Genomic DNA, 26,331 nt, shown 5'->3' on the forward strand with positions numbered 1-26,331 from the left:
CACGCCCCGCGGTGCCAGCACGCCCAGCTAAACCTCACAGTGGATTGTCAGGGCCTGCAAACGCTTGGCTGTTTTGGCCTGGCTCTACCGGCGCTCTGGAGCCACGGAATGGGGGCGGTCGAGATCGGAGGCTGCCCCTCTTCTCCTGCGGCAGCTGCTCGGGGACTGGTTTGGGCCGTGCGCGCCTTTCTGGTTCGGACAGGAATCCGTCCCGTTCTCAAATACGGCTACCGAGCGCGGCCACAGCCACGCCTAGCTCATTGCTGCCCCCAGAGCCAGCAGCCTGAGAAGCCATAAAGGGGCCAGCACCTGGCTCTCCCTCCCTGGAGCTAAAATGAAACAGACAGATCGGGGTCTTTCGCCCTACAGAGCAGTCCCACCCGGAGCCCCCCACCCCGTGGCAGCAAGCGGCACCGCCCCCTGTAGTACATCAGCCGCGGGGCACAGGGTTTTATTATTTATGATTTGTATTATTGTAGCAGCCCCTAATGTAAACGGGCTCTGTTTTAGAACAAAATCCACCTGCAGGTTCCCAGATGTTCCGATTCCAGGCAGGGATTTATGCATCCGGACGGCTGGGTGTTTATCTGAGTCCAAACCCCCCTGTTCTCTTTGAGACTCGCCCATCCCAGCCACCTTCCCTGTTTTCTGGCATAGCACAAAGTCAATTCGATGTCCATCTGTTTGCATTTGGAAAGATGCACAAAGTCAATGGCAGCACCGGATCTGGGGTCAACTCTGAATAGCCTCTGAAGGCCCAGATTCTCTCCCCCTGCTCCAGCCACTTTGCAGGACTCAGGCATAGAGGCATCAAGTGGCGTAGCTGGTTCCTTGGCCAGCTGCCCCCTCACACTTGATGGAGTGCAGAGCCCCTGAAGGACTCGAATTCACAGCTGATGTAAGGTCCCCTAGAGACCATGGCCAGCTGGTGTACGTGACAGGGGCCCGAGGACACGACTTGATGGTGATGGGCTGGAGCTTCCACAGATGCACCATGCGAAGCAGGGCCGAGCTGCACTGAGCATATCTTAGTGCAAGAAGAGAGCATCTGGGCCAAAGAACTTAGTCAACAATCCTAGCCACACGCAGACACACACCCCATGGCTGCAGCTGGAACTTTATTGCAAAGGTCAGCAAGCTTTGGCTTATTGGGCCAGCTAGCTGAGAAGTGAATGACAGTCACGAAATAATGTTTGAAACCCAGAGAAAGCTGGAAGCTGCCAAGAGCATGATCAGAGCACGGGCGACCACGTCCTCTAACGAAATTTGGTGATGCAGTAGGATGTGAGCTAATTATCGCACACAAGAGACTAATTGACATACTGCACTCCTCGCTAAATTTATGCATAAAATTAGTGGCTTTCACTGCAGCTCATCCCTGGATACAGATTTGTTTGATGAATTTGGGACAGCCAAGTTGAAATGAGTTTCTGAAATTCCTTCCCTACGTGTCTTGATGGGATTCCCTATAGTGCGGTCTAAACATGCATCTACTGGGCCAGCCCCATAGCTGGTATGAACTGGTGAAGTCAATGGAGCTACAACTGCTTTCCTGGACCCCAGGCCTCAGTGGCAAAGGCTGAATCACAATTAAAGAACGAAGGATACAGGCAGCAATTCAGATGCACTTTCCCGTTCCACTCCAATACTCCAAGAGACAACGTGCTACTGACACGGCTCATTGTTCAAAACCTACGTCCGGTATTAAGTCCCCATTGCGTGTAGCACTGAGAGGCCCCGGTAATTGCTTCAGAAAGATGCCATGAGTAACGGCAATTCTTGTTGTTAGACGAGATGGTGCCCAGGGGTAACAGTAATAACACAGCTTCACAGGCGAAGTGGAAGTGTTCTTTTAGCGTTAATTTGCTGCTAACAACCTGATGCTTAAAGTCAATTCAGGCATTTCTTAGTTGCAAACTCATAGCTTCTTGGAATTTAATTATAAGTCAAAACAACAGATGGGCAAGAGGGTTTCCTCCAGCAGCTGATGTTCTAGCACAATTCCCCAAATTCATCGGCAATAGGAAATTGCAGAAGTTCCTTCTCATGTAACAGAAGGGCAGGCGATGCCCAAAGTGGGTGTCATTCAGAAGTAACTCTGCTGAACATAAAGGTGTTAGATCAGCGTACACGAGAGCAGAGGATTATCATTGCCAGTTGCACATGCTACAGGAGCCCCTGGAAGTCCCCGTTGATCAGGGCCCGGTCGCAGGAGGTACCACACAAAGCCAGAGACCCGAAGACACATGAAGTGGGAGGGGAAAGAACAGCATGGAGAAAGGCAGTGACTCGCCTGGGGTCACTGCTGGGAATAGCACCAAGCTCCACAGCGTCATAATCCTCAGATCTCATCTAGCACTTTTCAGCCACGGATTGCCCCCATTTTACAGATGGAAAACTAAGGCGCAGAGAGGCAACGTGACTAGCCCAATGCCAATATCTCAGTGGCAGAGCCAGGACCAGACCCCAGCTCGGCTAAGGCCCAGTCCCTAGGAGGCTGCATCAGGCCTGCCCTGTTCTCTCATCTCTCTTCCTTCAGAGGCTAACGGGGTTCCTGCTGATGGATGGCTCAAGAAAAGAAGAGCATTTTTCTAGTCCTTTGGTGCCCCCTAGTGAACTCCAGCCCAGGGCGAGCTCCCAATACAGAGACCTTGGCCCCTTAGTGGCATTCCTCTAAATCAATGGTTCTCAAACTTTTGTACCGGTGACCCCTTTCACACAGCAAGCCTCTGTGTGCAACCCCCACCCTTATAAATTAAAAACATTTTAAAACATTTAACACTGTTATAAATGCTGGAGGCAAAGCGGGGTTTGGGGTGGAGGCTGAGAGCTGGAGACCCCCCATGTAATAACCTTGTGACCCCCTGAGGGGTCCCGACCCTCAGTTTGAGAACCTCTGCTCTAAATCCCAGGTTCGCGGCGCACACACACATGGAAGGAAATTGAAGGTTTGTATCACACAGGAAAGCTTAGTCCTGGCAAAGTGCTCCACAGCCCTGCAGCAATAAGCAGCCACCTGGAGACCTTCTCTGCAGGTTCCCTCCACTCCCAGCCACTGAAAGCCTGGCTTGAAAAGACACTGGTACCCACAAGCCTCCCTGAGCCCAGCCTCAGCGCCCAGCCCGACACAGCCCAAGGTTCAGTGCGTCAGGGAACGTTTTAAAGCGGAGTGGATGAGATGGAGCATCATTCAGCTCTGGCAATTCCACACTCGGTCACCGCTGGGTTTTATTTCACAGCCCTTTGTGCCTCCTTTTTGGTTCCAAACACTTGTGCTGAAACCACTCACTGGAGCCCGGAGAAGCAGCCTGGAGTCTCGGAGCCACATGGCAGTTCTACCAGAGGGAAGGAGGATTGGGGGTTTACAGCTGACGAGCTAGATTGAGACTCAATTTCCAGCCCTGCCACTGACTCCCCTGGGTGACCTTGGACAGTCATTTGAGGAGCCCTTTGGAAAATTGGAGCCCTTGAAAATCATTTGAAGCTCCCCACCTGTAAAATGGGGATACTGATCCTGGCTTTCTCCACTCTCACTTCTGTCTTGTCTATTCTCTTACATGTATGTACAGCGCCTAGCACAATGGGCTCCAAACACAGCTGAGGCCTCTAGAGGATACGGTCATACAAATTATAATAATACTAACTAGCTAGTTAACCTGGGGCAAGTCACTTAGCCTCTGTGCCTCAGTTTTCCCACCCACAAAAGTGGGATCCCCGAGGGTTGACTCTAAAGAGCTTCGAGATCATTTAGACAAAAGATGTTCTGGAAGCCCAAAGCATTAGTTTTTTGTGAAACGAGGAAAAATGAGCAAGGCTAAAAATAGCTGGATTGGTAGATTAGATAGAAGCTATTATCTCTCACTCCGCCTTACCAGACTCTTAAATACATTTCCCCATTTCCTCGCCCAGCACTGGGCTCTCTAGAGAGATTAATCTCATTCCATTTAATTCGCACAGGGAATTCAAGAACGGCAGAGCACAGAGGTACCTCTCAGCCAGGAGATGAGTGAATGTTTAATGGGTGGGTATTTTGGGATGCTGCACATCAGGAGCTGTAGGGGAGGCAGATATACAAATGTAACATTGAAATAATACAGTAAATGCTAAAGTCAATTTTCAATTAGTGTCAGAGCAGCACAGGGAGGTGGGGTGGGAGGGGACATCAATATTACAAAACCTGCACAAAGCATTTGCTTGCCAAAGATTGATCGGATTCTTCCCCCCCCCCTTCAAAGACAGTTGGAGAAAGGCAATTATTTTGGTCATTATGGGTATTGTTAACACCTGCGTTTGCACTCACACTCAACAAAAGCCCCTTATTACAGCCCTGGGTGTCTTTAAAAAAAGATTTTCTGCCTCCAAACCAGGGGAACCATGTCCTTAACTCCTGTGGGGCGGGGTCAGGCTGGGGAAAAACCCGGTGGCATTCTCCCAGGCTCCGCCCACCTACCTACTGCAGGCACCCCACTCCCAGCATAGCATGCAGCCCTTCAGAGCATGGTCAACCCGCTAGTGTCTTGTGGGCACTGACAAGCAGTGAAACAGTTAACAGTGTTGCCATTTACCTGCCCCCATTAGCTTTCAGGGAGCTGATGAGGCAAATGAATGGGAGAGGGATTTTGCTTAACGGACTCCCCCCCCACCCCCCTTTCAATGGCACTTATTTAACTCCGAGGCCTAATTAACCATGGGGAGAAAAAGAGGGTTGTTAAAAAAAATCCACACCCAGTATTTCCACCCTTTGCCTTCCAGGTGCAAGAACTCACCCCAGAGGCCTTCCGAGCCCTCCAACAAATGCTGCGCAGCACCGTCGGCTGCAATGCGTCGCCACCAAGGAGTCCTGCCGCCGGGGGCTGTGGCATTGGGGTCTGTGCCTTTAAGGGCCGAGTGCCCCAGACAGCCAGTCTGGACCGGGCGCTGTGAGCTCCTGTTGTCCTCAGCCAGCTGGAGCTGGACACAGCTGAGCTCTTGCAAGGACCTGACTGAGCCCCGAGCAGCACAAGCTGCAGGCCTAGCCAGGAGCGTTAGCCCAAAGGAAATGGCTCCCGCCCCCTGCCAGCCGCTGGAACGCGCCCCCCACCCGGATCCTGTCTCTCTGCTCCGCTGAAGGGGCTGGATTTGAAGGGAAATTGCCCCAGCGTAGAGTGTGCTCAGGGGGTAGCTGTGGGGGCTGCTCATTGGCCCGGCCCTGTTTTCATCAAGCTGTTTTTCACACCCGTTTCTCCAGCACTCAGCAGCGTGGCCAGGTGCTTCGGGCGCAGCCCTAGGACCATGGGCGAGGCCCTTCCCCTCTCCCTGCCTTGCCTGGCTGATCTATTTAGAGTGTGAGCAATTAGAGGCAGAGACTGTCTGGCCCTGCGCCTGTGCGTCACACACCAGGAGTCAGTGGCAGGGCTGGGACTCGAAGCCAGGTCTCATGAGTCCTAGCCTTGTACCTTCTCCACAAGTCCGGCCATCAGGTGGGATTTGGTACACCGTTGGGGCAGCATCTGAGCTGTCCAGCCCAGTTAGACACGATCATTCCCCCAAGCGAGCATCCACTGACCAGGATTCTGCTGAGCTGCCAAAACCCCTTTGAAGGGCAGGGCGGAGTAACTCAGGGCCCAAGGTTTTAATGTCCTGCCCATCAGCTGAGCAGCTTGGGCTGCTAATCCCCCACTGATAGGCCTTGCCTTTGCCTGCATGAATCTAGTAGCAACCAGGATGTGAAATGGCACAAACTGAAACTTCAGATCCCCCTCCCAGGGGCCACATTTGGATGTTCTGTCCCTTTCCCCCCACAAGTTTCGGGTCTTCGGTTCCCCTTTAGCATCCTCCTCCCTGCTGTTTGGAGAAGAGAAGGATAAACTCGTTGGAGGCGCAGGTGCAAACGCTGCTAATGTCGTTGTGTTGTTGTTTTTTAAGGCTGTCAGTTTCAGAACACCCACTAATAGTTGCTGTGGCAACTGACACAAAGGATATGTTAATGGTGGAACTGCACTTTCAGGTCACTCTTTGTGGCAAGGGGGTGTGTGAGTGAGAGAGACTTCTGGGGAAATTCATTACAACAAGGGAAAAAACGCTCACAATAATTTATACCCCTATTTACTCCCTGTTGGTCACTGTTGTTCTTTGAATGTAAGTAACTTCTCCTAGCAAAAGGAAACACAGGGCTGGGAGAAAATGTATTTGATGGATTCCAAATGCCAAACTGCAGCCCAGTTCAAGGAGGGCTGACAAGAGGTCTAAACCACCACCGTTTTCACTGGAAAAGGTTTCTAGACGCTTAGCGACAACGGAAATGTTTTTTTTTTTTAAGTCAGTGACGGTTTTCAGAGTTCCCGGCCAGCCTGGTTACAGGGAAAAGCTTGTGGCCTTTAAAGGCTGAAAGGCCAGAAGGCAAATAAACAGAACCCAACATATGTTCTTTTAAAAATCTCACGATCCTTAAGCCAAATCTCACACACTCATGAATGTCGCCTAGATTCAAACACCGGCCCCCCCTCCCCCCGCCCCAAACACCAGCGGGGCCTGGCTGTTGGAAATGCAGAACAGCCATAGCTCCAGCCAACACCAATGGAAACTGAACTGAAAAAAAAAAAAAATCACCTGCCCTGTGTTGTGCGAAGTCTGGAGAAGCAGGGGGGCAATATGATATTATACTGGCCCCAGCTAAGTAAAAGGCTCCAAAAAAGCAAACCAAGGCAGCGCTTCATTTGTGCCAGGGCTGAGCCCCGGCACCTCCGGGCTTGCTGCCTCACTTATGAAAGTTAAAAAGACGGCTGGAGCCCAGCGCCTCTTTCATTACAAATTAAGCCCTGAAGCGAGGCGCATTCCGCCCTGGGGTTGCAGCCAACTGAGCGGCAGGAGTGCAAAGACCGAGGGTCGACGCGCCTGATGCTAGTGGACCTTGATTGGCCCAGACTCCGCTCACTCTGGGTTCGAACCGCTTTGCCAACCTAGATCCTCTGAGCTGAAAGTGCACCGGGGCCAGGCTCAGCGAGAGCCGCCCGCCGGAGGTGCTGTCCATCCGTCAGGCTGCTTTGCACGTGCAGAGGCAGCTGCCAGCCCAGTGGCAACCGGCTTACAGGAGACATGGAGACAGGCTCGTCCTCTGGAAGCAGAGCACAGGTCTAAGGGCTGAGCTGCCACCTGGGGCATATTAATGATTAATCAGCTCCCAGAACAGGCAATGGAAATGGAGACTCCCGAGGGTCCAAAAGCAGTTTAACCCTGGACGACCAGCATGCAAGCAAAGCAGCCAGCCAGGCAGCCCCTCCCTGCTGCCCTGTCCCCTCGGTGGGACGGGAAGATGTCTGGACCCACCCCGGGGAGGATTGGGCCTGAGAGCCCAGCAGGAACCTATCGTAATGCCAGAAATGCAGATGCCGGGAGGCCTTTGGGGGAGGGGGAGATGGACGCAGCACAAATGCAAAGGGCACGAGCAAGGCCCCTCTCCCACCGCCTCCTCCACAGGGTGGATTCAGGGGCAGCCGGGGGGGCGGGGGGGAGGGCCTGCAATTCTATACCCAGGGTTTGTGAGATACCAGTTAAAAATAATCCCCCTATTTTAACCCTCAGCCCCTGGCGACAGGGGATCCACAACCTGGCATTACCCAGCCAGGACCCTGCCCCCCATGGCGTTCCCATCTGCCTCACCCCATCCCCCACAGTGCTCCCCATCACAAACCGAGGCCCCCCCCCCCCCCCCCCCCCCGAGACACGCTCTGACCCCAGCCCTGGGCAAGGAGACGTGGGAGCAGCCTGGGTGTTGTCACGGTAAGAGCTGGGGGGGCTCTTGGTTCGACCCCCAGAACCCTGCCCCCCAGCCACCCCCTCTCTGCTCCCTCACTGACAAGGAGGGAGCTGGGTGGGCGCCCACCAGCAAACACGCTGGATGAATCCATGGATACCCGGGAAGCAGTTTCCGTAGCAACAGCAGCAGCTCCAGCTCTGAGCTCCTCCTCCACCCCCAGGAGGCTGAGGGAGGTCGGGGCTGACCAGTCCTGAATGTGGTGGGCACAAGGCCTTGCGCTGGCATTATCCCCACAGCACTGGGGAGCTGCGTGGTTCTTCCTGAGGCTAAGGGTTGGGGCCAGAGCAAAGGCAGGAGCTCAGGGATTTCTGGACTCTCAAGGGCCCTTTTGCCTGGGCTATATTCACTCTCCCTGCACATCAGAGCATCTGCCAGGGGGACAGTCCCCACCAGGGTGGACTAAAATATCCAGAGCAACATCCCATTGGGGCGGGGAGGGGAACGGTGGGAGATCAGCCCCAGGAAAATCCTTGAGGGGGGAAGGAATCCACAAGGGGGCAGGACCATGTCTGCAGACACCCCAGGGGCCAGCACTATCCATATTCCCAGTCCCCAGAAGAGTGGGCCCAGCAGCGACGGGGAAGTATCAAGGCAGAACTGGCCGCGCCAAGCATCAGTTGATCTCGGCAGCATTTAGGGCTATGCCTGGGAGCAGCCAGAGGGATGATCAAAACCATCAAGTTTTTAAGCAGCTCCGTGGCTGGCAGCCAAAGGCAGCTCAAGAGCTGACAAAGGGCTCCACCGGGGATACCCATCCCTGCTTCCAGTCCATCTGCAGGGACGGCTCCGGCAGCCACACCCCAGCTGGCTCAGCAGTTTCCCCCCGCCCCACTGGTGGCTCACTGCCTCAGAGCACTGACCAGAACGGAAGTAACACCACGGCAGGGCACCGGGATTCAGGGTGAGGCAGATGCTCTCAATCCTGAGCCACAGCTCCCCAGCTATCCAGCCCTAGGCCTAGGCCTCCGAATGCCTCCGCTCCCAGCAGCAGCCACGGGCAGGTTCCTCTTTCAGCTAAGCCCGGGTTTGCCTCTCACAGCGAGCTCCCCTTCACATCCATCCATCTCCCCTCAATCGCTTTTTAATTTTGTAATTACAGCTAAACACATTGCAATTATCCGGGACGCTGCACTGCCTCCGGCTGCAGGCAGCAGCACCAAGCTGCTGAGAAGCTTCCACATGGAGTCACCCTTGTCCCTGATACCCGGCGCAGACGGGGGCTAGGGGCTGCCCTGGCTGCTTCCCAGCCTCTGTGCTCAGGTCAGAGGTCCAGCATGGTCCCCAGGCCTTGACTCAGGCAGGGGGAGCTGTGCGGACACTGGCCCAGCCCCCTGGTTCAGTGAGTAATGAAGGATTTGGTCTCCACTGCCCACACGGTCACCCCGAGCTGGAGCTCCCACCTCAGCGGGCAGCATATCTGCAAACCCCCTTAGTGTCCAGGCCCCCAGACCTTGGGCTGGGCCAACACAAGACACTTTTGCTGGGGTAGCATGGTTGTTAGGGGGCTGACTGGTGACATTTCTAACCCAGCAAGAGCCCCAGTGCAGGTGCAGTGAGACCCACCCAGAAGTGCTTTTACAAGGATCGCGTATTTTGCTCAGGGAACTGGTCCAAAAGCCCCGCTTTTTTTTTTTTTTTTTGGCCAGTATAAACTGCATTTACACCAGGAGAACGTGCTGGTATAGCTACGCTGCAATAACTGGTCCAGCCACTCTTCCCTAGTACTGACCCGGCCTAAGTCTCTCACACCAGAAACAGCGTTAAATGGCTCTTCAATCGTGACCCGCAGCCCCTGGTATCCCCGTTCCCAACCTAGAGCTCCCTACTCTTGCACTCAGAGGAGGCTGGCAAAGAGCTTTGTTTATAATGCAGACACATTTCCACGATGCACAGAGCAGAGAGGGCCCCCAAGAAGACATGGTAATTATGACCTGAGCCTGTTGATTAGATCTAGCCTGATTAATCACACAGTTCTACCATGCCAATGTCCTGGTGCCAGGGGCCTCAGGAGAACAGAGCTGCAAGGAGCGGGAGCAACTGCTCAAGATGCTCATTGTATCATTGCCCCAGGCTGGTTCACCATGTGCTCACGCCTGGAGAAGCCCTGATGTGTGGGGAGAGACTTTCCCCTGCACTGCACCTGCTGGGGGCTTGCTCAGCTCTGACGTGCCTCAGCCAGGAGCCCAGTACCACCAGGGGGGCCCCCAACCTGGCACTAAAGGGACCTTTTTACCTGATCACGGCCATAGCAGGAGCAGAGCATCTGGAAATGGCTGCTGAGCGGTTCTGCATCTGCCCAGGTTCCCCCCAACCCCGTCTGTACCTTGGACAGTTCCCAGAGCTGTTCCGGGCCCACCCACTGTTCCATCCACAGCACAGGCCCATCAGCCAAGGAAGAAGAGAAGCCTGGGAGGCCCAGAGGAGAGAAGGTGCCACCAGCACTCAGTGCTACCTGGAATCCATGTGAGGCAGCTAACAGCTGGCGAGGGGATGTGAGATGAAGTTTGTCCCATCACAACCCCTCACTGGCCACAGCTCTGTGCGTGCTGAGACGCAGCATTATAGGGGGAAGCTGCATTCTTCAGAAGCACCAGTTAGCAGCTGGCAGAGCAGACTGATGCCAAGACAGATGGAGCAGGTGGCTGGAGACTGCTGGGAAGGCCCAATGTGCCATCAGCTTAGGCTGTTATTTAGTGTGTGTATTATAGTCGCCCTATCTGAGATCAGGGCCCTGCTATGCCAGGCGCTGCACAGACAGTGAGCAGCAGTCTCTGCCCCAAAGAGCTCACCATCTGAAAAGACAGAGTGGGAGGGGAAACTGAGGCACCAGGAGGGGAAGGGACATGCTCAGGGTCACCCAGAAGATCAGCAGCAGAGCTGGGAATAGAACCTCGGGCTCTCGAACCCCAGGCCAGCAGCCCTAACCCCTAGGCCACACTGCCTCCACCCTTTCAACATCTCCTCTCACGTGTTCTGTCCTGCTAGCACCATGGAAACAACATCCCTGCCCCTAGGGTGCCACTTGCCCCCACTGGGTGAGGCCAGGGTCCCATCTTGAGGGTACTGGTATCTTTCAGTGCAGCCAGCTGGGAGGCTGAAGAGGCAGCTGCAGGTCCAGAGCTTTCCTAAGGGCCGAGCCCACCCTGACGAGGGTTCCCTGCAGCCCCACCCACAAGGACTTGGCCAGTTCAACCCTCCCTGTGCAGCCAGGTCTGGAGAGGACGCAGCCAGCGCTCCCCCAGCCCCATCTGCTGCAGGGACACTGGATTCTTCTCCCCAAGCCGCAGCCTCCGTAGGGGGAGGTCACGCTCCTCCTGAGCATCTGGCCATGCAGGAGCCACTGGCCTGGGTGGATGGAGCAGTGTTCGGGGCCCCACTCAGGAGGAAGCTGCCCCACCCCAGCAGACAGAACAGGACCAGCGGGGGCAGAGCCTGGGGCAGGGACCAATCAGAGCCAGGACAGCGATATCTCTCAGTCCCTGCTATGAGTCCAGATGGGGCATGACCCCAGCACACAGCAGGTCCCCCCACCTGCCCTGGGCCAGCCTGCAGGAGTCACCCAGGAGGGGCGCAGCGGGTATCTAAGCAGGGCCCTGGCCCAGCTGGGGATATTCCAGCTCCAGCAGCAGCTTTCTCCGAGTGCTGGGAGTGGAAGAGGGCAGGCTCAGGGTCCCATTTCCAGGAGTGCTTGGCAGGTGGGTCCTTCCAGAGGGCAGGGTGATGCCAGCTGGCCCATCCCAGTAATCCTGGCTTTGAGATGATGCTCTGAGGTGTGCCCCATTCTAGGTCAGCCCATGGGGAACAGCTCTCATCAGGCTGTCCCGTCAGCATGAAGGCTGAGGTACATCGTTGTGTCTCTGATACAAGTGCCACATGATTTCTCTCTCCTTCCCGGAAGAGGTGTCCCTAGGAGAAGGGCCAGGAGCCCCGAGTAGCTGACAGCCCCTCTGCACGTGGGGGCAGGGCTGGGTAACACCCCCAGAGGCTGCAGGCCATACCTTGTGCTTCCTTCATGCCTCCCCTCTGCTTGAATGTGGAGGGGCGCAGCCAATCCTCCCGCCAGGGACAGAGAATGGAAGTCTCCTCTCTCCTTGGCCCTGGTACCCCTCCCTGGGCTCCATAGTGAGATCACAGCGACTGCCCTAATCCAGACCATCCCAGTGCTCTGGACACCTCCGGCAGCCCTGCTGAGCCACCACACCTCCAGTGCACCAGAGACAAGGGACATGGGGCTAACAACTGCTGCCAAAGGTGGCAGCTGGATGGCCCTGGATGCCCCAGTAGGTGCAGCCGATTAAGATTCTGTGCCAGCCCCGGGACCTGTCAACTGTGGAAATTGCTCGTTTCAGCTACTGAAGTACTCACGGGGCTCATTGGCACAAGAGACAGACCTGACTAACACAGCCAGGGGAGTGCTCGGCCCTGGCACCGGCTGCCCTCGGATCAGCCCAGAGCTAGCACCCGAGAACTGCACAGCTCACCTGCTGACCAGGCTCATCAAGGGTGTGGTGACAACAGGGAAAGGGTGCGATCAGAAACAGCAGCCAGTGTCAGCCATTGTGCCCGAGCTAGGGCCAGGAAGGGCGCACTCTCATGGACCGAGGCAGCCCTGCCTCACCTGGAGAACCCGAAATAGCTCTGCATGCCCAAGGCTCCCTCAAACCGCATCCCAGTGCCTCAGCGAAGGGCAGGGACACACAGCAGGGGGCTCAGAGGAGAGCATCCAACACTGGCTTGCGCCTCACACTAGCGTCTGGGGGCATGGCAGTGGGGGCTCTAGTGGGCAGGGTGGCAGGGCTGCGGCAAGCCCATTCTCTGCCCATGCCCGAGAACAGCTGTGGCATGGAAATCAGGGCAGAGGGTGGCACTTTCTCTTCTCTGTCCAGGAACAAACCCTCCAGCATCCCCAGGACTCCAACCCCTCTGGGTCAGCAACTCTGCTGTGTCCTGCCCGCTCCCTTGCAAGCTAGCCCAGGCTGCGCCCACTCTGCCCACATCCAGCCTCATGTGCCCTGAAGAGCCAAACAGGAATTCAGCTTCCTAACCCAAGCTTGACAATAGCAAGAAAGAGGTGCGGGCAGGCAACCAGCAGCATGGGCACCTGCTCCAGCCACCCCTGCTTGTGCAGAAACTTTCCCTGCCCACCCTAATCCACTCTGCATCAGCGATGGAACTGCAGGCTCCCAACTACCTGGGGGTCCTGTCCCTTCCCATGGGCTCACACTGGGGCACCTTCTGATCCCACAGTGCCCGGAGCACCAGCGAGCATGAGACCCTTTCCTGTAGCCCAGCTGCTCTCCCACCTGCAGCTCCACTCACCTGAGGTACCTGAGCGGCTCGATCTGCTCCCCGCTCTGGGTGGACGGGCAGCTCATTTTCCCTGGCTCAGCACGGGGCAGGGGGTACAGCTGCCCCCTCTCTGCCTTGGCTCCCAGTAGCTGGAGCTCCCTGCACTGCTGCTGCTTCTCTGCTCCTCTTCTTTATGGCTTCGAGAGCAGAGCCACCTTCCAGGAGACCGAGCCAGTCATGAGACAGCAGCTGCTGCACGGAAGGAGGGCGATTGGTTGGAGGAACAAGCAAAATCTCCCTCGCCCAATGGGAAACGGGGAATTGGTTAACTCCTTCCAGCCCACATGGCCATCGAGCAGCTTCAACAAGTCCCGTGGCTGGGTTTGCTCCTTAGACGGCGAGTGCCCCAGGTTGAGTCGTGCCCACCCGAGGGAACTGGGGCATCGCTCTGGGGTGGAATGAGCTGGCTGGTCTCAGTACTGTCCTGCCATCACAAATGGAACAGATTGTGACTGGGCAGAGGGGCCAGCCAAGCCGCTAGAATTGGGTTTCCCCATCCACAGAGAGGCATGAAGTGGCACCTGGAGGGAAGCCTGCAACACTGTGCTCCATTCCCAACTGGCCACAGAGCGTGGGGAGAGCCGGAGCGCTCAGCCCGGTGCTGGCTTCACCCCCATGAGCACCAGGGTGGGAGCTCGGCAGATTCCAAACTGCCCTGCACAGAGCAGTTCCCAGGGGCAAGGGAGCCCAGCCCTGCTCGCCCTTACACCAGCGTCACTCCTTCGGCTGCAGTGGAGTCACTCCTGATTGACACTCCAGCGTGAGGTACAGCAGCCGGCTCAAGGCCACAGGGGAGGTTCTGCCCTGGGACGGGGTACCCAGCACAGCCACGGCTGGCAATAAAATAAGGAGAGATTAGTGGGGTCAGTCAAACCCCTGAAGGAGCCTTCATCCCCCACCACTCAGACCGACTCAAGGTCTGGGCATGGTTTGCAGCGAAGAGACCAACAGCCATTTCCTCAGCTGAGTTCTAGCTCCCCAAGGCACCTGCAGAGCCAGCGAGAAGCCGCCTGGAAAGGGCCCTTGCTCAGCTGGTGAAAGCAGCCACCTCGTTACCACCACCCACAATGCACCCAGCCTGGTTCAACCCTCCATATCCCTTCCTGATCCACACAGCAACCCTGAAGCACTATGTCCCCCACAATCCAGCCGGGCAGCTAGCAGGGCCACTCACAGAGCTCCTTGTAAAACGCAGCTCCGAGCCGTCTTCCTTCCCTCTGCAGCTGTTCCCCAATGGCCTCGGAGGCCTGCAGCCCTGCTTGCGGGAGGGAGCAGCAGTGGACAGGATGGGCTTCCGGCTCTGCAGAGAAGACGGCTCCTTCCCCAGCAGATCCTTGGGAGCGGGAGGGGCCTTCCCCAAGTCCCTCCCCCCCAGAGGCAATGGCCCAGGGACAGCTCACTGATTGTTCCTGCGCCCTCGGGCCCAGCAAGATCTCTTCCACCTGCAATAAGCCTCCTCCAAAGCATGGGGTAGATCATTTAGAACTAGGCAAAGCCCCAGCTACTAGAGTCTAAGGAATCAGACTGCTCCCTGGGTAGGGGCGTAGATGGGGATTTGCTCCTGTAAAGGAAGGGGACCCCAATTGCCACAACACAGAGTAAGTTGCTAAGAAAAGTCTCTCCCCTACGGATGGGAGGTGATTTAACAAAGAGGACGCTGCTGCCTGGACAGCCAAGATCTGACAACCTCCCCGTCGCTGTGAGCAGTTACTGGAGCCTGGCCTGTACGCTGGCTCCTTGCACGGGGGGTGAGTTTTACCCAGCTCAGTCCAGTCCTGCAAACACTTGCACACGTGCTTCACTGTCAGACAGGCAAGCTGCACCAGAGCTATTGTTCCCATGCTTAAAGTTCAGGCCGTTAACCCATCCTCTCTGCACTTGAACAAGGCTCTTCCCACAGCCCCCGCCCTGGACTCTGACAGAAGCAGGAGGGTGCAGCCACAGCATTCTGAGCATTCAGAATCAGCACAGCCATCAGCGAGGCTATGGGCAGAACACGGTCAGAAATCTCCCCTCTCGGTCCCTAAAATGGGGAGGGTGAAATTAAGCATGTGTATATAAGTGTTTGTAGGATCCAGGCTTCACTATGCGCTCAAAGGGCAAGCTTCAGTTACCACAGCGGAAAGGCAGCCTAGCATCAGCCGGGGACAGCACCTCCTGCTGGGAAGGGTCGATAAAACAGCAGTTCCCACTGGGAAAGAAGCCCAGGACAATACAGGTACTGAAAGAGCAACAAGGTGGGGAGGGGGGTCCTTAAAATAAATTTAAAATTGCCTGTTTTTCAAAATTCATTTTAACAAATCCCTATAATATTTTGGGGGGCGGGGGTGACTGTAGACAGCTGCTAAGGTATTGGCCCTAAGCACTGGGGTTCTGTAGGCAGCACTAACATGCATTTCTAAGTGGGTTAGGCTTTGAATAGCTCTTTCCAGGATTTGCATAGAACAAGCCCCCATTCTTAGCCCCCTCACAGTCCTTTAATAGCCCAACAATGGCCTGCACTACAATTCCTAGAAGCTAAAAGGCCGTACAAGCCTAGTTATTTCCCTCCATGCAGTTCTGCCTGCTGTTAAGGATAAGCGTAAATTCAGTCTGCCAGCTTGACTTTCTCCTGCACTCATTAGATTGTGGCCGTGTTGTTTCAAAGTGAGGCTTTAATCAGGCAGCTGGAGAGACGCGTGCATTTCATGGACCTGATCTCGGTTACATTTTAAAAATACTGGAGCGGAGTTTGAAGTGGGGTTTGTTTTATCTTTTCTTTTTTAGAAGGATGGAGGTTTCCTCCTTCGTAAGTTCACCACCCCCTTCTTTCCGCTTAACTAATTGCCAACTTGTTCCCTTTGGTTCTGCAGATGGAGGGGAAAAATCCCAGGCTTGCACTGGGTGGGAGGGGGAACCCATCTTTTACATTACACACCCACATCTATGGTACAAGGCAGACTGCTCTCACAGTTAGGACCCTGGTCTGCAATTCAGGAAAGCTGAATTTCTAGCTCTGAATCAGACTTTTCAGACGACTTTGGCCTACATCTCTCTGGCCCAGATCCTCGAAAGGTATTTAGGTACACAACGTCCATGCCTTTGAGAATCCGGGTCTCTGCACCTAGGCAAAATGAGGACAACACTTCTCCCCACCCCAACTCAGCATTTCTTTCTCGGATGTTTAAACTGCAAAGTCTTCCAGGCAGGAACAGTCTCTCACAGTCCTGCACCTAGCACATTGGGGTCTTGATCTCAGCTGGCACCTCGAGACACAACTATAACACAATACTTGGCACTTGCAGATATTAGCCAATTAGCTAACGAAAACACTCGAAGTAGCAGCCTTCCACACCTGCCTTCCATTGCTAGCCCAATTTTGCAGAGGAAAGACTGGACATACTTAGAGGGCTGTGCTGGAAAGCTCCCCTCACCCACGAAGAATTTCAAGTTGACATTTCAGGCAGGTTAGGCTCAGTTGAAAGAAACAAACATTGAAAGAAGCAGAGGGTTATAGGCCCTGATCTGTATAGAAACTGGTGGGATTTTTTTTTCTTGAATGTCAACTAAAAGGGACACGGTGGGAGAGGGAATATCTTTTATTAAGATCAGCTTCTGCTGGTGAAAGAGACAAGCTTTCAAGCTTACAGCAAGCACCCGGACCTGAAGACCTCTGTGGAGCTCAAAAGCTTGTCTCTTTCCCCAGCAGAAGTTGGTCCGGTAAATAGATCACCTTCCCCACCTTGTCCCTCTCATATCTGCAACCAACACGGGAAACTACTAAGGACGTGCAGTTTAGATACAGAATTTGCCCTGCAGCAGTTATAGCCCAAGCACCAGAGCAGGTGCTAGGGTGGGAGAGCCAGAAAGGGAAACCAACGAGTCAACAGACAAGGACCAACATATTCAGAAGCGACTTAGGCACTCAGATTAAAGTCTCACTGAAGTCACTGTTTTAAGTCTGCCTACACTGAAGCCGGGCATGTGATTGGCAGCTCATGTATACGTACTCCTGCTAGCCATGCTCCAGCTCGCTCACTCGAAAGAGCAGTGAGGAACAGGCAGCATGGGCTGCACAAATGGGGAGGGGTGTGGGTGTGGGTGTGTCAGGTGGGATTGTGCAGCCCACAGTGAAGCCCCGCACCATTGTGTCCTCTCTGCTATTTTTAGTGAACTAGATAGATTAAAGCTAGCACCGGCATGTCTCCACTCGCTGCAGATCACGCCGCCAGCTCCAGTGCAGACATACCCTTACTGGCATAGCTGTGTGGGTTAGGGTTGGGGGTAAAGAAGTCACCCCCCGTAACCATAGTTGTGCCAGCGGAAGCCCTCGTGTAGCTACAGTTACGCTGGGAAGGAAGTCCTAGTGCCATTATGACGTTCTGGGGAACTGGGTTAAGCAAAAAGAACTCTTCGGCATGGTAAGAGCAGCTCCCCCAAGAGGAGGGTGTCCTGGGATAGCTTAATGCAGTTCTAGTAAGCCAGGATGGCTCTCCTGGCAAACACTTTTCAGCACAGGCAGAGACTGACACGTTTGAAAATAGGATCTGGACGCCTAGGTGACCCAGACACTTTTTAAAGTTTTACCTCCAAAGCAGAATTGTTAACAAGGAAAACACCACTGGAAATTCCTCCCTGGTGCCATAATTGCAAGTGATGGTGGTAACACAGCTAAGGAGATTTAAAATACCTCTGTGTTTTTTAATGCCATCTGCCCTTTAACACCCCAGGGAAGGGGTTTTAATCCATTTCTCAGGGTTGTGAAGAACACTGACAGGTGTAATAAGGTGGATACCAGGCTCCCCTCTATCACCCTGGGTACGTGAGAGGGGCCTGTCAGATCCTGTTTAATGAGTCCCTCCACGTCCACCTGGTGCTACACTGGCCTTTTCCCATTTTCTAAAATGCCTATTCATGTCTCCCCTTTGCTCCTATTTCACAGCATCTTAGCTGCCAGCTTGTATTGCTTAGCAACCACACAGCTGTGAGGGTGTGTGTGTGTGGGGAGGGGCAGGCAACCACTCCTTAGATAGAAGTCTTATAGTGCTTTGCCAAGTGGATCCTGGCCAAATCAAGGCACAAGCTGACCTTCTGACTGATGAAAGCATCTGCAGTTTAAGTAATCAACGCTGCTCCTATGATGCACCCTTGCACCCAGGGTTTCAATTCAGCCAGAGCTGTCCGGAGCAGAGCTCCAGTAAATATTTTCAAACCCCATGGAGTTTTTATAGCATGTTGGGAAGGAGCATGGGGGACTCCAGGAAATACTCTCAAAGAATTAAAGCCCAGCCTGTGCCAGCGTGCTGCTCTGGCTAGAGCCCTATTGATTCTCTGAGCACACCTGCCAAGTTTCTGCTCGGCAGACCACATCTGGCCCTGCTGCACAGGAAAGGCAGGCCCTGCTCGTCTCCCTCTGGTGGCGCAAGGCTGTAAGTGAATGCTCAGGGGACAAGCCCGCAAACACAATTCCTTGCCTCCTGTTTGCACAATGCACCCGGGGAAACAACAGCCAGCTCCTCCTCCAGCTCTGCAAAGCCGGAATGACTGCCTGCAGTCCTGCTGCAAAGATCCCCTCCCCATTTCCTGTCTCAGACTCTTGGGTAATGCTGCTCTGCCCTGTTCCTCGCCAGACATGGTAGAAGCAATGCCTGTGTATCTCTAAATGTAGGAATTTCTAGTGCAGGGTCCATCCTGCCCCCTATCCATCAGCACCGGCAACTTCAGAGGAAAGTGCTAGGCACCCTGCAGGGCTAATCTACCCCCAAGGAAAAGCTCTTCCTGATCCCCACTAGAGATTGGGGCTCATGTCCCACAGCAGGAGGGTTTCCAGCTCTTCCAAAGCTGTAGCTATTGGGATAAAAAGATCCCAAATTAATGTCCAATCAACGCTAATCTCTTGGCTTCCAGCTTGTAGCAGTGAGTTGCACAGTCTAGCGCCAGTGTGTGAAAGTCTTCCCTTATCCGCTTTTTAAAGTTGCTTTCAAAAAGCTTCTAAAACCCCTTAAGAGAAGGTGCCATGGGGCAATGGAAGAATTGCTTAATTCAAAGAAATAGAGTCAGCTCCTCTCCAACCTGCCAGCAGGATCCAGACCCATCACAAAAGCTACACCCCAGCCCCATAGACAAGGGTTCTTGGCATCAGCTACAAAGAGAATTGCTCATTTTGGGGCCTGCACGGACATCTGTCGAGATTATTCCTGCTAAATAAAATTGCCCCTTAAAGTGGCAGAGAGAGATTTCCAGTAGCACAGCCATTTTCATTTCCCCCTCCAGTAAAGCGGCTACGATTGGTCGCACTGAGCCTTAGGACGGACACGTGCTGGGTTTTTAAAGCATACGGAAGAAATGAACATAACTTGGGATTTGACTGATCCTTTCTGACACTAGAAATGTGACCTTCTCCCCTCTAGGAGCTGGGAAGACTGAGCTATTGAAACAAGCCCTGGGATCCCCATGGCTAGGGAGGGGTGTGTGTGTGGGCATGTGTCAATTCTCACATTCTCTCTCTTAATAAGCAAGATCAGGAGGCCTTGACTGCGGGGGGGATGGGACCCCAATATGTTGACTGCTGCCCAGACCCTTAGTGAGAGACCATGGCCCCAAAGATACTGCATTCTAAATAGGCCAGCCTGGAAAAGGAAGAATTATCTGTACATTCTGGATGGGGAGGCAGACAGGGAACCTAAGGACAGATTAGGGGGCAGATTTAGGAGCTAGCCACGGGGTCACTGGGAAAATGAATCCAGCTCTCCCGAGTCCCAGCCCAGTGGCTTAAACACACACCCATCATCCTTTCTCCACATCTCCTCTCCCCAAGAGATACATAATTGAAGGCAAAGGTAGCTAATGGGGCTGGACAGAGCTGGGAGCGTGGCACCAGGACAGCCTGTTAAAGCAGGAGGCTTCGTGCCAAGGATGAAGAGCCCAGGAAGAAGTGCAGACAGCTGTTTAGGAAATAAATGCACACACACATTTCCACCAGACTGTTTAATGTCACACACTTGGAACACATGGCCTTTGAGCATTGCATCTGACATAGATAATGCTACCAGTGCAATAATTGGAGGAACCAGCGGGCTGGGGAGAGTCCTGGCCAAGCTTCAGACATACCACTGCAAGCCAAACTTCTCGTTGTCCAGCTCACTCATAGGCCTGAGGTAATACAGCTCATCTGATGTCGGAGGAACCCAGCGGTCAGTGTGGAATACAGACTCCCCCACCTAGAGAGAAAGAGCTGGTTACTGCAGCTCCTACCAGTACTCCACAGCAGGATCCCTGCAGCCCTGTGTCCTCACCTAAACAATGCAGAGCAGCATCCGGGGGCCCGTGTCTGTGCAGTAGCACCTCGAGCTTCCAAATGAGGGCACATGAAGAGGCACGGACTTGCTGCCACTCAGTTTCATCTTGAGCACAAAGCAGAGCCTCCACTGCAGAGGGGAAGGGGGGACAGGAGGTGCAGCACCCATAAAACACCTCAAAGAACTCAAGTTACCACAAGATAGGTAAACTCTCCTTCTTGGAGTATATGTCCCTCTGGGGGCTCCACTGGAGGAGACTCCCAAGCAGTAACTCAATGCGGAGGCAAATCCAAGATGCTTCAGAGGACTGCATCATCCCTGGAAGCTGGTGAGATGGCGTACTGCTTGGCAAAGATATGAGGGAAGACCAAGGTGGAGTCCTACAGATTTCTGTTACGGGAACGCTTTCAGTAGAGCTACAGTTGTGGACGGAGCTCTGCTGGGATGTGCTGTCACTCTAGGAGGGGACTGCATGCACCCTAGCAGATTCATAAGTTAAAATGCGACCCAGAACCCATTTTGACAGTCTTTGGGTAGAAATATGTTGCGCCTTCATCCTCTCTGAAAATGATACAAATAGCCTAGAAGAGGGCCGGAAAGTCTTAGTCCTGTCAAGATAGAAGGCAAGGAGCCTTCTGGCATCTAGCACACATAGGCTAGTCTCCTCTCTGGAGGCATGAGGCTTTGGGTAGAATACTGGTAGGCGGATCTCTTCATTAAAATGGCTTTCTAAAGAGATCTTCAGAAAGAAGCAAGGATGGGGATGCAGTGTAGCCATATCTCTAGGGAAGGAAGTAAATGGCGGGTCTGCCTTGAGAGCTCCAAGCTCTCCCATTCATCTAGCTGACATAATGACAATGAGGAACCAAGTCTTGAGGGGCAGTGGGAGGAGAGAACAGGTGGTCATTGGTTCAATGGGGGGTTTCTTCTGGGCTCTGAGAACCAAATGAAGGTCCTAGTGTGGAGCCAGGTTTCCTACAAGGGGAAACAAGTTATCTAAGCTCTTGAGGAATCTGGCCCCATAGAGCGGTGGGGAAAAACTGAGGAGCCCTCAGTGGGTTCATGGAAGGCTGTGACAGCACTATGAGTGAGCTCAATGATAGACCCAGTCTCTTTAAATCCAACAGGTAGCCTAGGATCTTGGAGAGTGGAACCTCTGAGGTTTGAGAAGAGTGAAGAGAATACCAGAAATGAAAACGTTCCCACTTCTGAAGGGACGTTTTGGGGAACTAGATTTCCTGCTCTAGATAGGAGAACTAACTGAACCTTATTCGCACAGGTTAGCTCCTGACTCGAGAACCACCCAGGGACTACGTTCTCAGGTTCAGGGAGAAGTCGGGAGGGATCAGGGTCCCAGAGTTCTGTGATCCTTCCTGATGTGAAGTCAGAAAGGCATTGCCACCGAGAGGTGGAGGAGGTTCAAGTACCAAAAATTGCCTTGGCCAGTATGGCACTAGGAGGATAATTCTAGCTCGGATGTGGTTTGATTAGGGTTTTGAGAATTAGAGTTAGAGGTGGACAAGCATACAGTGTTATCAAGGTCACAGTGTTATCAGGGTATCTCCCAATGAGTTGTAGCTGTAGCCTCCCTTGGAGCAGAAAAGATGACATTGCATTGTCTGGGCTGGCAGAGGTCTGTTTCTGGAATACCCCAGGTCTGGCAGATGCTACGGATGACAGAATCGTTGAGCTCCTATTTGTGGTCCTGATGGAAGTTCCTGCTCAGGGAGCCTTTCAGGTTACTGGAATACAGCTGCAGACAAAAATCTCATCGGTCTGATGGGAAATGTACCAGTTCCACAGCTTTAGCGACTCTGCGCACAAGGACTGTGATCTTGCTCCACCCAGTCAGTTATTAGAATACACTGCTGTCCTGTTGTCCTGCATTATCCTGACTGAGTGGCCCTGTGTGGTGTGATGTGAAAGAAGTTTTGACAAGCATATCAAACTGCTGTTGGCTCCAGAATGTTGATGTGGAGCATGACCTCTTGTGCAAACTACTTGTCCAGGGCTGGATCCCCTTGGAGGTGAACCCTACATCCCTAAAGAGAAGTGTCTGTTGTGAGGATCTTTGAGGGTGGGAGGTATGTGAGAATGGGGTTTCCACACTTCAGTGGGTTCTTCCACCACCTGAGAGAGTCCAGAACTTTTTGAGGTACTGTGATGCACTGAGGGCAAATGCAGACTGTAACTTCATCTGAAGGAATCCGAGGTCCAAAGGTGGAGGCCAACATGTGGCCCAAGAATTGTACTTGGTTTCTTGCAGTTCTTTGCAGGCTGTGTTGTATCACCAAGATTAGACAGGACAGAGTGGAGAATCTCTCTTTCAGGAGACAGCATGCCTAGAGCGGCTCTGCTTAAGTCTATTCTTTGAACTGGGCTCAATGCAGACTTCTTCTGATTGATAAGAAGGCCCAGAGACTGAAACAGGGCTAGTGCCAAATAGACTCTAGAATTGATCGACCCCTGAGGAGACAGGGTTGGGGAGAAATACTGCCTTACCTGGGGTTGAAGAGGACTTTGCTGTTGGGGAGGAGCTTTCCTCCATCTATGGGTCCTCCTGTTCTCGGTTGCTTCCCAGTGCTGAAGGAAAAGAAGATACTGAGGGGGTGGTGGGGGGGAGGAGGATCCTAAAGTGCTTGCGAGTGATGTGCTACTTGTAGGTATTGGGGTCTTTCTGGTTGGTACATCAGACATAGGTGCCAGTACTGAAGATTGGAGGTCTGACTGCAGTTCAGTCCGGGAGGATTGCAGTTGCAGGAGTCTGAGCTGTACGGGGGAATGCCAATGCTGAGGTGGTGAGCCCAGTAATGGAGAGGCTTGTTGACGAACTTCTCTGACTTCAGAGCTCTGGTGCAGGAAAATCAATGGTACCGGAGCGTGAATAAGAGCCCTGTGCGCATCTTGACGCCAAGAGGTGTCCGTGGGTACAAGGTAGATGGCTCCCTGTGCTGGCTATTCTCCACAGGCTGCTTCCTGTGCAGTACTGGTGTCTCGGAGCTGGCACCAGATGGAGCCTCAGCTGTACCCCTCGAGGAATGTGAGGACTCCTTAGAGTGGGATTTATAGGGTGACCTACTCCTCTTCCTAGTTTCCCTGGTTTCTTCTTAAAAGGTACTGCTGAAGCTGCCAACAGCCACGGGAGCAGCCTGAGATATTGAGGCCAATGTACAGGCTGGTGAAGCAGATCTCACTGGAGCTAGTGAGCGCTTCATTAGGAGGAACTTCAGTTTAGCCTCTATCCTTTCAAGACATGCCTTTAAATCCCATGCAGACCTTCCACTTTGATGGGACATCTCTGAGGCAGCGGAGGCAGCTCAAATGGCCATCACTTTGGGGAAAAGCTGCCTGGCAGGGCTTAAAACCTGGGGTCTTCCGTATAACCCAGAGAGGTACTAGACCAAAAACAGGCAGTGTTAAGACTAAAAAGAAATAAAATAACTAAACAAAGCAATGGATAAACTAAGAGAATAGCTAGGTTAAGAAATGTGGGAAGCTGAGAATTAGCAGACATGCAATGGCTCCATCTCGAGCCACAGGCAGTTGCAAGGGAACTGAGTGGCAGCGGCCCTGTGCCTTCTTATATACTGTTGTTTGGAGGCATGAGGCGCTGCTCTGTGCAGGTGCGGCCCAAAGACACTGCTCTGCATTCTCTGGTGGAGAGCGCATGGGTGCACATGCATCCTACCGTGGAGCACTCATAGGGACACACATTTGAAGAAAAATTCCCTGCTGCTGACTGCACTGTAGCTGCTCCCGGGATAAATAGGACTTCAGTTTGAGCTCCCCAGATAAAACTTTAGCAGGTGTCTCAAACAGCAGTGACCATTGCAAGGCTGAGACCCTGCATGTTCTGCAAACATCCCCTCGGGGCATTAACATACCGCAATCGAGAAGCCCTTGATTTCCCCTGTAGGCTCACAGAACATGCCAGTCTCTCCCAGCACAGAACACTATTTTTCCTCTAATCACATTCACTCCTGTCCTATGTATCAGGGCTCGAATGCAACCCAGCATGACTAGGATAAAGTGTTGGTCCCACCCTGCTTAGTATCAGCTGTGCATGCTCTCATTCATACCCTCTCCTTAGGCGGCCACCTGGCATTAATGCCTTCCTTCATAATCGCATTATCTGAGCCTGCTGAGAAAACCAAAAGGTAGACTGAACCAGCCTCTTGAATTATTAATTTCTACCACTGGTTATAAGTGACCTTTGGGATACTCATTACAAGTCACCTCCTCATGCACTATTGCCAAAAACACTAATGATCTGGTGTCAGTAACTTCCACCAACTTTCCTCCCACCCCACCCTCTATCCCAAACTGTATGTTACTCCCCCTTGCCCTTTGCTACTAGCATTGCAAGGCACAAACCTTCCACCCAGGAACATCTTTCATGATTTTGGCCTCCTCCTCGAGATTCTCCCGTAAGAGCCGCAGGGTCCTTAAGCAGAAAGAAAAGCCTGTGTCTGGATCAGAAGTCATTGGGTGGCAGTCTCTTCCCTGCACCATGCAGAAGTCAAACTAGAGGATCTTTACTGACCCTGCTAGCCCTAAGTTTCAGAGGCGATCAGGTTGCCATGGGCCACGTTTTAAACAGTATACTATTCTGTTTGAAGTACCCACAAACACCCAGTGAAATTAGCACAGGTACCTGGGGGAGCCTTAACCAACTTCTCTACAGATGACAACAACCAGGTTCACCTTTCATAAGGCACAGAATCCTGGCACAGCAGGCCTCAAGCTACAAAGAGATACTGTTTTTGTGGTCAAAGATTTTGCTCCTGAAGCGGTTTCCACATGCGGTCTGCAGTACTTTCAGGCCTTGCAAAGCAATGGACCTGTCAACACCCTTTGGAGAGATGAAGTGGTGCCTTGTCTCTGTTAACAGGGGTTCCTTCAATGCAGGAAGGAACCTTGCAGGACTCCAAAGGATTCACATGCAGGGACCCACCAGGGTACCAGCTGGCACAGGTCTTCAGTCTGCATCCAGAATGATATGGGCCTTACACAGACTGGGCTCTGCCCTGAAGAGCTTCCAGTATAAGAGACAAAACAGAACATTGCTGGTGTGGGGGAATGGATACAACATATAAGCAAAATTAACGAGCTCATGTTATGCACCAGCTTTGGCATTTCCAGTCAGGTCCCGTCAGCCTGCTCACTCGCTGCTACCCCAATCCCCTCAAACACATGCCATTCACGGCCAGTAGTTAGGGTCAGGTTATGGAAGGGGGACAAGAAGCTAGGCCATCCCCTTACATTCATCTGCTGAGTCCTCTGGGACGGAAGCTTCCCTCACAGTTCATCAAATCAGAAGCTCCAGTCCCATCATGCAGTGTGAGGCAGAGCTAGTCCTGCATGGTTCTCTGGGTGCAAAAAAAGGACAGCATTGCCCTATGCAGGGGGATGGAGTCTGCAGCCCCTACAAATACCGGGACATCAGCAACAGCACAGTAAACAGCTGTTCAAGATATTAAGGTATACCTGGGTCTTTATACAATAGCTAGTAGGGGTATGACAGTGGTACAGCAACCATGACAGGGGCCCAGCAAGTGCAAAATATTACCCCTCCTTGGAGAAGACTGTTAGTCACCACAAGGCCCTCCCCAAAGCAAAGGCTGAGCAAGGCAGGTAAATGTGGCGGCATGTAGAGTCGGGTACCCTGAATCCAAATGATCAGCTTCAGGGTGGGGATGAACTTACCTTCGATCGGACTCTGCTTGCAGAAGGGGAAACAAAGCGATACGGGTTTCCAGATCCTCAATTTGCAGGCGCCTGGTACCAAAGATAAGGTTTGAAGAGTGGATTTCTTATCTGAGAATCCAAAGGACCATTTCTGTATCTTCATTTCAAAAACGCCTGTACTAAGAACACTAGACTACCACACCGCTCAGTTGTCACACACAC

At 53.2% G+C, this 26,331-nt stretch overlaps 1 protein-coding gene across 4 annotated transcripts in view; it reads right to left on the reverse strand.

The window, feature by feature from the left end:
• The window catches only part of LOC125627090 (NADH dehydrogenase [ubiquinone] 1 alpha subcomplex subunit 13), a 61,403-nt gene that overhangs the window by 32,835 nt on the left and 2,237 nt on the right, over positions 1 to 26,331 (reverse strand). Inside the window, exons 3-5 of one of the 4 annotated variants that reach the window (XM_048830873.2) lie at positions 26,128 to 26,199; positions 24,796 to 24,865; positions 20,096 to 20,343 (exon numbers count right to left, since the gene is read on the reverse strand). In XM_048830873.2, the coding sequence (XP_048686830.1) occupies positions 20,224 to 20,343; positions 24,796 to 24,865; positions 26,128 to 26,199 (262 nt within the window). In that variant the 3' untranslated portion in view covers positions 20,096 to 20,223. Of the gene's footprint in view, positions 1 to 13,114; positions 13,337 to 14,318; positions 14,412 to 20,095; positions 20,344 to 24,795; positions 24,866 to 26,127; positions 26,200 to 26,331 lie in introns of those variants that run through there. The other 3 variants (XM_048830872.2, XM_048830871.2, XM_048830869.2) reach the window with 3 other exon arrangements.

The sequence above is a fragment of the Caretta caretta genome, chromosome 25 (assembly GCF_965140235.1).
Source record: "Caretta caretta isolate rCarCar2 chromosome 25, rCarCar1.hap1, whole genome shotgun sequence".
NCBI lineage: Eukaryota > Metazoa > Chordata > Testudines > Cheloniidae > Caretta > Caretta caretta.